This window comes from Teleopsis dalmanni, chromosome X (genome assembly GCF_002237135.1).
Source record: "Teleopsis dalmanni isolate 2A chromosome X, ASM223713v2, whole genome shotgun sequence".
Taxonomy (NCBI): domain Eukaryota; kingdom Metazoa; phylum Arthropoda; class Insecta; order Diptera; family Diopsidae; genus Teleopsis; species Teleopsis dalmanni.
Window position 1 is genome coordinate 101,298,297 of NC_051848.1, and position 12,307 is coordinate 101,310,603.

At 30.9% G+C, this 12,307-nt stretch overlaps 1 protein-coding gene and 1 pseudogene across 1 annotated transcript; both read right to left on the reverse strand.

Moving 5' to 3' along the window:
* Positions 1 to 4,877: 4,877 nt before the first annotated feature.
* On the reverse strand, positions 4,878 to 8,588 carry LOC119662530 (annotated as a pseudogene).
* Positions 8,053 to 11,366, reverse strand: LOC119688854. The gene is made up of 4 exons (XM_038103516.1): positions 11,106 to 11,366; positions 10,128 to 10,250; positions 8,500 to 8,909; positions 8,053 to 8,112 (listed from the first exon to the last, which is right to left on the reverse strand). Exons 2-4 carry the CDS (start codon positions 10,168 to 10,170, stop codon positions 8,053 to 8,055), a joined length of 513 nt encoding a protein of 170 aa, XP_037959444.1. The 5' UTR covers positions 10,171 to 10,250; positions 11,106 to 11,366.
* Between the last annotated feature and the right edge of the window lie 941 nt (positions 11,367 to 12,307).

Below are 12,307 nucleotides of genomic sequence, written 5' to 3' on the forward strand. Positions count from 1 at the left end.
CGAAACATGTTTTGAAGTGACCGGAAATTTTGAATAGATAAACACAAAATTGTTTCTGAAAAATTATGAAGAAAATGTTGTCAAATATGCTAAGTCAAAACTTTTTAAATCTCAAGGAAAACCTGATTTAATTTGTTTTTCAGATTTAAAATTCAAAGGAAGTGTAATTTCGTTTCCAGTAGGTTGAATCCATGTTGCTGAAGAAAGTTCTATTGGATATGTCTTTATAAACTGTGTAACGTAGCAAAAAAATCATTACGTATCTATCAATAATAAAAATAAATATGGTAGCCTTAATACAATATAATTTTATAACGTGGATATGGCAATTCTTGTCCATAACTTATTGAAAAAATTCTGTTAATCACAGAATACAATTGTATTCTGAAATTGTTTTGAGCCGTCGATTCATTTGTAGAACGACATAAAACTAATGTGGCTTCATTATATAAAACCTCTATACGACACTTAATTATAATAGACTTTTATATATTTATGTTACTTTGGATACGTATCTAACTTATGAGTTTTTTTTATATTATTTTATTTTGAAAAAATAAAAAACCTTTTTTTAATTTTTACATCAGCAGAAGCCGAATTTATTGTTGTAAATGGGTAGAAAGTTAATTTCAGACCCTGCATTGGATTGAAAATTTGTGGTATTATATAACATATACTATTAAAATACTATTTTGCTATTTTATATGCAAATATGTTTAGTTGTACCTCTAATATGTAAGTATGTTAAGTTATACCTATATCTGCTCGTTGTATAACCTTTCTACATTTAATAATAGCATTTGCTAATAATATGGCTTTTGTACTTAAAAGTTGCTGTCTTCTCTTCTGGAATGTTCATAAATCCAATGATTAAAATGTGTGTATTATAGTTTATTTTATTCAGAACTAAAATATGGAATTGAGTGTAGGGTGGGGTGTAGGGACATATATTTATAATACTAACGATTCAAAATATGTCACTCGACTTATAAACAATAAAATGCGGCTTCGGCATAATGTCTTAATTCTTAACATAATGTCTTAACATAATTTTTGGGAATTTGAAAATACTGCCATTAAAATATTTTTTTATTATTGTAGATTACTAAATTCATCCACTTATTCACTTACAATAATAATTATAAGCTTATTTATCATTTTAGTAAGGTCTTCTCACAGAATACAAACGCATTTTTTGTTTTCAATTTGAATAAAACTCAAATGTATAAATAAAATCATAAAACTAAACATATGAGCTATTAACATTAATTATAAAACTTTATTAAAAAACAATTCTTACAAGTTATACAAAAATAAAAAAAAAATTTTAAGGAAAATAAAATATTATATTACTCATAACAAGTATAATTTTAAACAAAATTCTGTGTATGACTTAGTTGGTGCCAAGTTGCTGATCCAATAATTTACACTTGATGCCCGTTTAGTAACTGCTTGTTTAGGTCTTTGACCTACATCTTTAAGTGAGGTTTTATGCTTCTACCGTTGGCACGAACATTGTCTGTACGGTTTTCATATTTTTTATGATCGCTACTACCTTTTATTGCAGTCAATTTTGACGATTTCCTGAGACTGCTTATTTTATCAAGACCAAAATAAAAGGATGAATTAAAATGTAAATTTTATATTTTATAATAACCTTTGCCGACTCTTTCCAAAGCTGGGGTATACTCAGAGTATAGCAGAGTTAAACACAAGACTTAAAAACTTTGTTTAGTTATTTTTTAAATATATATATTAAGTCAAAGATTGTAGATATTCAGCTGTAATAATAGCCTTTTCTTTTGTAAGCATATCACAAAAGAACAACTGCTTATTTTGAAAATAACATATGAAACAACAACACTGCTGGCTTATTTAGTCCAACCTCTTTGAAATCGCTTAACTAATACGCAGTTCTAATCACATGGTTGCCAACACTAAAAGTTTGTCTATTTTGAACGGTTTTTGGTAGTACATACCAAATTTCCAATTAACTATCAACAAATGATTTCGTTAATTATTCATATTTCGTGCCGTCATTGTTCGTAACAAATACTTTACTTTTTCTATTTATTATTTTACTGTTAGAAGGCACGAGAAATGATATTTTATTCAGAGTCATGTAAAAAAAAATATTCTTATCAAGAATTGCAAAGAATTACGAGGGCGGTTTGATAAGTCAGTGACTTTTTGAATAAAACAAATTTTTTTCGGCAAATAAACATTTTATTTTTCTACGTGATCACCTGTTAGCTCGATACATTTAGTTCAGCGTTTTTCTAATTTTCTTATTCCCTCCAAATAATCGACTTAAATATCTTACCGTCCACCCATTTCTTTAGGGTTGGAAACAGCAAATAGTCGCAGAGGGCTATATTTGGAGAATATGACCAAATATATATATTTATATAGCCGTAATTTTTTCTTTCAGAGCTGTGATATAACCATATTTAGTCTGGTTAAAACAAATTGGCATCACTTTTAGAATTGTCAAATGTTTTTTGTTGTGTTGTGTACAATATGATATATTAAAATTGTACACTAGAAATTAATTAATTTAAAAGAAAAAAATGAATATTAGAAGGGCAATGATAAGCATTTTTGTATTGTATATTTTAATTACTTTATTAATTTATGTATTTGAATTAATTAGTAAATGAAATGCTCATATTATTTAAATGGATGACTGGAATTTTGCAACATATATCCAGTGAACATTCACAATAGACTGATTTAACCGCACTAAGCCTTAAGACATACAATTTTTTGCGAGTTAAATCTAACTCTGAAGATTCTTCGAGCATTGTTGTTGCTTAACATGTTTTCTTTCGTAAGTTCCATTTATTTTTTCACTACTCTGAAAGAAAAAATTACTGAAAAAATTAAGAAAAAAACAAAAAAAACTCAACTAAGTGATTGGCGTGCATTTTGGTATAATTTACCAGAGTTCATATTTGCATACCCATGAGCATCTCTTTTCGGCTCATTCTACTCACAACTCATGAGGCGGCAAGAAGCTCACGATCGAAGATTTGTACGAAAGTGTAACATTTTTAAAAAATTTAGGTAATCCTAATAGTGAAATAGATTTATGTTGCTGTAATAAATATTTTATTTTGCTTTTTATATTTAATATTATGCAAGTACTTTTAATTATGAAACAGGCAATTAGATAACAATTCTCAATTAGCCTTACTACAGAATCTTATTTCCTTATGTATAACTTACTATTAAATAAAATTTTATAAAGTAGTCAGCCACACACAGAAGTACAAAATCAAACTCAGGAACCACCAAAACCCACTTGCAAGCAATCTTACTCAAAGCACTGGAACCCAGCGACTCAAAAGGAACTATATAAACCCGACTATTAAAGAATAATGTCCGACATGGAAACGAAATTGGACGAAGCTTTGGATAAGGACAATTAATTATCTATTTTCTCTTCTTATACAGTAATTAGCAGCGATAATTTATTGTTAGTTCTAAGTTGATTTTTAGAAGATTCAATAAAATTGATGTTTTTAATTTTTTCAAAGTAAGATTCGTAGAACTGATCCTCTTCACTTATATCATTTCGAAACAAATACCCTTTCTCTATCTGCCCTTTTTCATTTCGTTGTTGTTGTAACCAATCCATTTTCACAGCCGACCAGGCACAGTTCACTCTTTCAAACAAGTTCAGGTCGCTTCTCTATCACAAATTTTAACTGTGAAGAGTTAGGACAGTTTCACTTCACTGACAATGTGATTAAGATTTCAATTATAATAAGTATTTAAGTTTCAACTTGGACCATGTCGATCATCATTACCATACTTTTCCATATGTAAAACCAGGACAGGGCGCTGGTTTATGGGCGCGCTTTATGCCTGTTGTAACATTGAATGAACGACAAATGAATTTCTTATAAAAGTATTTGTTGTATAAAATAAAAATTAACGTAAATTTTATTAATATTAAAATTAATGTATAATTAAATATAATATGTTATTTAGTTTACAAAATATTAATCTCAGTTTGTTTAAATAGCATTTTATGCTTCGCCAAAGATTCTAGGTGGTCTTAAATCATAAGTGGATCCACTAGGGATCGCCAGTATAACCTAACCTTGCATAGGTTTATCTGACTGGTTAGAAACTTCATATATGGTAGACCTAAAGGTTCCGGACAAAAATGTCTACTTCAAATCTTTACTATATGCAGATTTGTAGTAGACATTTTCACGAATCTAAGGAATTTATAAAGCTTTATTGCCGATCCTCTTTACCCTTGAACCCGTAACTCTTTGCCGTGCATTTTTAGGAGTATTTGTAGACGAGAGTGTTTGTAGATAGATTTAAAAACATACCCAATGCGCTGAAGTTTCCAGCACACAAGCATCGTGCTATCAGAGGGAAAATTATAAATTAAAAACTAAAGTTTGTATTAATGAATAATTAGTTCTTCAATATTTACCATAGTTTATATTAAATGATGATACCAGAAAGGATTCTAAGAGATCAAAAAAAAAAACTCTAGATTATATGTTCGTTAATAGTTTATTCAAAAAATTTATAAAATGTAACGAGATTAAAAAAGTGTATGAGTTTTCAAAAGGAAATCAATTCGCAAAAACAAACTTAATGGATACGATAATATTATTATAATATTCTTATTCTATAAAATATTCAAACAAAAACAGATTCATATTTTGGTAAATTATTTCAGGAACATTTGGAATGTCCTCATAGGAAAAATATCCACAACATTCGAGTTGTGAGGTAAAGTACACCAAACAAAAATGGAATCTAAATGTTTTTGTTTGAATTAAATTCAAATTTTTTAAATTTCATTTGTTTTTTATATAAAAATATTCAAATTAAAGCAAATAGTTACTAAAAGTTTGTTCTTTAAACTCAAGTATGAGGTATTGTTTTAGCACTTATGTTACCTCAGTGTGCAACAAATTAAATAAAAAGTGAATTTGTAGCGTCTCCACCGCCGTCAATATAAAAAAAAAATTAAATATAATTATAAGGAAAAAATATTTCTTACAACAAATATAAATTCTTTTCGAGTGCAGTAGATGGAGCACGGTTGATGTTCTCACCTACCAAGAATGCCAATTTATGAGCATACTGACACACTGCTGGTACGCGGCAGGTACCAGCCCAATTATAATACCATATATGTGCGTCATTTTATAAGTTAGCATTTGAATATGTTCTGGCTTAAATCCAGTTGTATCGTGTATAACGTTGTAGTTGGTAGGTGAAACCGTACCTTGGAATATAGACTGCGACACTAAATAAAAGTCAACGCTCTGGTAAAGTAATAATATCGTCCACAACGGTACCAGGTGGAGGATTGCGACCTTTGAGAAAGTATCGCGTGTTGATTCTTTTAGATGCAACTATAAATGCGAAGCGTGGACGTGCACTTCCAACGCTACTATATATTTCGTCTAATCTATTGACTAGAGCTTTAACTTCATGGTTTACAACTTGGTGCAGCTGACCATCACCAACTCCGTCACGATAAAATACTATACGTTCAGGCAAGCATTGATGCTCCTCTTTAAATGCCCGTAAAGCGTTCGCTACACTTAGCGTTAAATAATTTGATAATTCTTGGCCTTCTACATATTCTTGGACTAATGAATAATATCTTGATAACTTCTTTATGTCCATTGTTGAAACAAATGCGCCATATGAATTATGTTTATTTTTAGTTGAATGATATACATCAAAACCGCATGTCATAATACCAAGATTAGGCATATCAATCATCCATGGAGTTCCACGCAATTTAGCGTTCATTTGTATGACAACCTTCGTTGCTATTGACATTAGACCAGCCGATTTTTCTGGACGAGGTGCAATAACCTTCATAGTCACAACTTGTGAAGCAACTATTCTATCAACGCAACATTTTTTCTTAATTACAGCATATCTGCAAATCAATAAATAATATCAAAAATGTCGTGATTATTTAGAAATATTTAATATTTACTTTTCTTCGTTGGGACTGAAAAGAACCGCCATAACGATCTGCGGATCTTGAGATGCAGCAGCATATATAGCTGAAGCATAAGAATTATTTCTGTCATCCTGCATTTCGATACTTTAAAATAAAATACAAAAGAACATTAAAAAAAACATCAAAATAGCTGAATATGTAAATACTATATATATTGTAATTGCGATATAATTATGGTGGATAGGTGACTTTAAATGTCATCATACGAGTTAGAATTGAAAAAGATCTACGTCCCAGATTTTTGTGAGTTGGGCACAAAAACATATCGTTCAAATATATCTAAAGGTCTGTTTAAGCAAAAGATTTTGGAATTACTTATCGTGGAACTGTACTATTTGCAATCAAAACACGTTACGAGCATGGCAAGCTTAACCAAAATATATCCCCAATCCCTATAATCTTCCCCACCTTGACTCATCAATCACCCACCCACATCCTAAAAAACATGTATTGTCGTGTAATTTCTTCTTCTTTACAAATACGCACTGGTTAATATGACATCAACATGATAACATGGTCACAAACGCTTGGTCGTCGGGATAGACAAATGGCTCCAGGACATACATTCCCGAAACTAAGTTCCTCTAACGCGGCCCACACTAAAATTCAGTCCTTTTCATACAGTTTAAAGACAAGTATCTTTATTCTGTCTTTTATTCTGCTGACTTTTGCAATAAAGATGCCTAAAGATGAAGATGATGGCAAACCAAATCCCAAGCGTATTATTAGGATTGCCAGTATAAACTTACCTAAAATATGTTGAACGAACTAAATATATGTTGAACGAAAAAAATGATGAACCAAAAAAAATTATGAACCAAAAAAGTGGCTGACCAAAAATATGTTTGACTAAAAAAATGATTGACCAAAAAGTGACTGATGAAAAATATGTGTGACCAAAAAAAAATATATTGAAACGACCACATCGCTTAGTGTTTTAAAATATATTTAAATAACTGAACTAGTTATTCAGATATACACATTCAGTTAATTACTTACTACTTTGGTTCATCAATTTGCATCGTCACGCCGCTAGCTACACGTTGACATGTTTTAACGAAGTTCTGAGCTTCACGTACATTCCGTCCAGAAATATTGACCTCATGGTAAAATACTTCCAGAAATGGAAGATTAAAATTAACAATAACAAAACCAAGGCTATATTCATAATACGAAAGAGAAGGCAGCATCCTCCAAGAGTGAGCGTCGGTTACACGGATTTATTGTGGGAGGTAAGCATAAAATATCTGGGGTCACATTTGACAAACGGCTCAATTGGTATAAACAAATGAAATGCGAACGGAATAGCTGCTCAAAAAATCCTACATTTTCTAAAGCCGCTGTTCAATAATAATCACTTCAACCTCAAAAGTAGAAAGTTACTACATACTCAAATAATTAGGCCACCACTACTGTACGGATGTGTTACATACAGCAAAGCCTCAGATACTGCCATGATTCCATGGTATATTAGAACAACAGACACAGTTACTACATACTCAAATAATTAGGCCACCACTACTGTACGGATGTGTTACATACAGCAAAGCCTCAGATACTGCCATGATTCCATGGTATATTAGAACAACAGACATGCAGAGAGATGTAAGGATCGACTCAGTGAAAAAATATATCAGGGACAGAGCCCTAAAATTATTCACAAAAGTTGATACGCTGCCCCACCACGCTCTAACAAACCTCAAGTCCACCTCAGAACCCACAGGAAGATATGCTGACCTACGGTCCGTCATCAGTTATACAATAAATAAACGATATGAATTCCAGTATAGTTAAAGCTTAGAGAGGGACAGAGATAAGCGCCCTAGCCACAAAACAGTCTCAAAAAAGCAAAAGTGCGTAATAGCTTTAACTGAAGAAACCACAACAACAACAATAACATATATTGTAAGAGTCACTGGATTTGTTAGACATGCCACCACCACACATTCTATGACTGTAAGTTGGATCGCCGGTTATTTTACTTCTATTTTACCATCAATAAGTCGGAAGGCCAAACGATGTCTGCTTACGGCTTAGGTTTGGACACGTGGCATGTTCTCGCGTGGGCAAACTATCAAGCCTATGTGTGTTGGCTAAAGACGAATAAACATATTACTTCTTGAATCTAAATTTAACTTTTAAGAGATCAAACAAGGAATATGTCCGTTATTTTAATGAAATATATTGAATCAAGAAAACGAATGGTTGGTGTTTTTTCCTTTTGATCGGCGATCATCGTCTACAGCGCTCAATTCCTCTTTTTATCTTACAGCACATTGTCACACAATTACAATACATTCATTATCATTCATTTAAAAAAAAATAATAATCACTTGAACTAATTTATATGGCAAAACAACGCTTGCCGGGATATCTAGTATTTCATAAATTTTTTTTTAAACAAAAATTTAAAAATGAATAAATAAAGTTGCTATTGAGACTATATATTTGTTATTTGTTATAAGAGAATTTCTCCTTACTTGTTTGTAGTAATCTACGAATGTGACATCTTTTTCCTTTCGTTTGAAAGTGGATTTGGGCGACATACCGAAATCTACATCACCCTCATAGAGTAGAGGCTGAAATCGAGGGTTGATTTCATGTTCAATGTTAATGGTTGAGTAACTTGTCTCTGCAAACTCCTTCGGAAGTTTTCTATTTGCTTCAACTGGTTTGGAACTGTTTTTGTTTTTATTAACATCTTTTCCTGCTGAGGCATTCCCATCGTTTGTACTATTTGCATTTTCAAGAAGAACAAATTTCTGTCTTGCTCTTAAGAATTGTTCACTTGTTAAGGGGCAACCATTATTTTGAAATATTGTATCTCCTCCATATTGTCTATCCTTAGGTGACACAGACGTTCCATCACCTTTATATTTTAATGTTATACCAAAGAATCTATAGTACAAAGAAGTGCCACGCTCATACAAACGAAATACCCACTTTATTTTGCTGGTGGATTTATAATAAATCCACCCAACCTCATGCAACAATGTTCGATCGAGTCACAACTGGTATGATGTTCAGTTCAAACTCATTGCAACCCACAATTGTTTTTATATGCCTGTTTCTTTTGCCTTTCTTGTTTTTATTTGTCTATTTAATTCATATACATGGATTGGTAACGAAGTGAATAGTAAAGAAATCCCTCAAATAATTTTTCGATATACTTTGTTGCTTTATTTTCTTGTACTGAAAAGGCTCATATCATAGGAGTAAAGAATAATAGAATATATTTTTTTTTTATTGCAAAAAATGATGCACTACAAAATCTATTATGTATGTACAAATGTGATATTGGAGACATTAAGTCTGCAGTACATAAATAGGTATGTTTTTATTGCACATTTGTGCATATATTTTACCTCAAAAGGAACTACTTCTTAATAGTTTGAATTTTTGGTGACTTTTTGTAATTATTTTAAAAAATATTTGCAAGATTCATATAAAAGTTTTTGAAAAGTATTTTAAAAAAAATAAAAATATTAGAAATGTAAGAAAAATTTTAATGCAAAAATGTGTAGAAGTCACTAAAACCACTATTAATGCCTCCTGGTTTAAGGAAACGCATGAATGCTATTTACACCGGATTGAAATGTTAAAATTGGTGATTACGATATTGCTTCGGAAATATTGCGCATGAACAATATTTAAGAATAAAGCTTCATAGAATTGAAGAAATCAGATGTGAGACATAAATAAATTTGTAATGTATTTTAACACTACATTCATACCAATAGCAAACAGGGAATTTTGTTTTTGTTTTATACTATTAAATTCAAAAACTTATCAAATGTATACAATTTTGACTTCGTCACTGAAATGCTGTTTGATCGCTTGAACATTTTACAGCGAACAAACATACAAACATGCATATAATGTAATACAGAGGGTTGCATGTATGATTGAATACGTATGCAGTCAGGTTTTTGTCAGCCTTACTCGACTCACATATAGGTTTGAACTGAACATCATACCAGTGGTGACTCGATCGAACATTGTCGCATGAGGTTGGGTGGATTTATTATAAATCCACCAGCAAAATAAAGTGGGTATTTCGTTTGTATGAGCGTGGCACTTCTTTGTACTATAGATACTTTGGTTATACTTTCAGGTTTAGTGGCATTGCCAGATATCGAACTTTTAATCATTTTCACTTGTTTATTAAATGATTATGTATTAAATATCTAGTATACGTCAGGCCAACAATTCTTGTTACAAAACTCGTGTTCTAAAGCAAAATTTATTACGGAGAAAAAAATTTTTAGCATATTACTAGACAAACTCAATTTTTAGAATTGTTTCATTGATTTCACATATTCCATATTATTATGTTATTTGTTTATTGAACGTTTTCTCGAAAGACGTTATCTCAAGACTCTCTAAAATAAGTTTATTAGCATTTACAGTCATTAACTGAGTATTTGTAATTTATACAAAACTGTCAGTATCTGTCATGCAGTTTTACTACATGTTTGATATCTGATCTACAAGAACGATGTCATAAAAAATTATTAAAACTTACACTCAACAAAACTTCCTGCGGGAATAAAAGTCACATTTCGAAATAGACATATTTTATATTAATTCTGTTGAAGTGTATATAAAGTCACCAGAATTCGCGTATTCAAATGGCGGATCCGTGCACGTTTCTCAAAAATGGGTGGTAGAGGGAAAATTAAATTCTTTACGAATGAATTTTTTTCTTCACATAGGCCGAAACAACCTCTCGACATTGGCTGAGGCCGCCTAAACCTGGTGCTCTATATGCTTTCAAAGGAAAGCCTGTCGGCGGAAAAATAGAAAAAAAGAAAAAACAAAGCCAGTGACCGCGAAGGTCAGCTCCAATCTCGCAGACAGACTACTGTGACAATAATCAACCATTGTTATTTTATATACATATGTAGTAGTCTGCAGAATACTTTTTTTACAACCTAGTATGAATACTATAGGTATAATAAATTTTTATACACTAAGAGCTTGAGTCAACGTTTAGGTTATGAAATCTCAAAGTGAACTTTACGACTTTCGTTCTTTGACTTTAGCACATTGATTAATGGAGTCTTAAAACAACCGATAAACTTACTTTGGATCCCAATTAGAAGTTTATGTCCCAACGAGAAATTGTTGTTAAGCGTGAATTACGATTTATTATATATAGGAAAACGTGATGGTTGCATTCCGAATGTTATCTTCGGGCTCTATATTCTTGTACACCTTGTCAATGGCACGTTAGCAAATATCTTATTTCCTTATATACTTCTTTATACCCTAAATATTAAAAAATTTTGTTGAAGAAAGTTCGAAACATGTTTTGAAGTGACCGGAAATTTTGAATAGATAAACACAAAATTGTTTCTGAAAAATTATGAAGAAAATGTTGTCAAATATGCTAAGTCAAAACTTTTTAAATCTCAAGGAAAACCTGATTTAATTTGTTTTTCAGATTTAAAATTCAAAGGAAGTGTAATTTCGTTTCCAGTAGGTTGAATCCATGTTGCTGAAGAAAGTTCTATTGGATATGTCTTTATAAACTGTGTAACGTAGCAAAAAAATCATTACGTATCTATCAATAATAAAAATAAATATGGTAGCCTTAATACAATATAATTTTATAACGTGGATATGGCAATTCTTGTCCATAACTTATTGAAAAAATTCTGTTAATCACAGAATACAATTGTATTCTGAAATTGTTTTGAGCCGTCGATTCATTTGTAGAACGACATAAAACTAATGTGGCTTCATTATATAAAACCTCTATACGACACTTAATTATAATAGACTTTTATATATTTATGTTACTTTGGATACGTATCTAACTTATGAGTTTTTTTTATATTATTTTATTTTGAAAAAATAAAAAACCTTTTTTTAATTTTTACATCAGCAGAAGCCGAATTTATTGTTGTAAATGGGTAGAAAGTTAATTTCAGACCCTGCATTGGATTGAAAATTTGTGGTATTATATAACATATACTATTAAAATACTATTTTGCTATTTTGTATGCAAATATGTTTAGTTGTACCTCTTATATGTAAGTATGTTAAGTTATACCTATATCTGCTCGTTGTATAACCTTTCTACATCTAATAATAGCATTTGCTAATTATATGGATTTTGTATTTAAAAGTTGCTGTCTTCTGTTCTGGAATGTTCATAAATCAAATGATTAAAATGTGTGTATTATAGTTTATTTTATTCAGAACTAAAATATGGAATTGAGTGTAGGGTGGGGTGTAGGGACATATATTTATAATACTAACGATTCAAAATATGTCACTCGA

Coding starts and splice junctions, on each gene's coding strand:
- LOC119688854 (XM_038103516.1), bottom strand. CDS start 10,170: ATGATTAAAAGTTCGATATCTGGCAATGCCACTAAACCTGAAA. Junction 8,910..10,127: donor CAATGCCACTAAACCTGAAA/GTATAACCAAAG, acceptor ATAGATTCTTTG/GTATAACATTAAAATATAAA. Junction 8,113..8,499: donor TCGTAGATTACTACAAACAA/GTAAGGAGAAAT, acceptor ATTCGTCTTTAG/CCAACACACATAGGCTTGAT.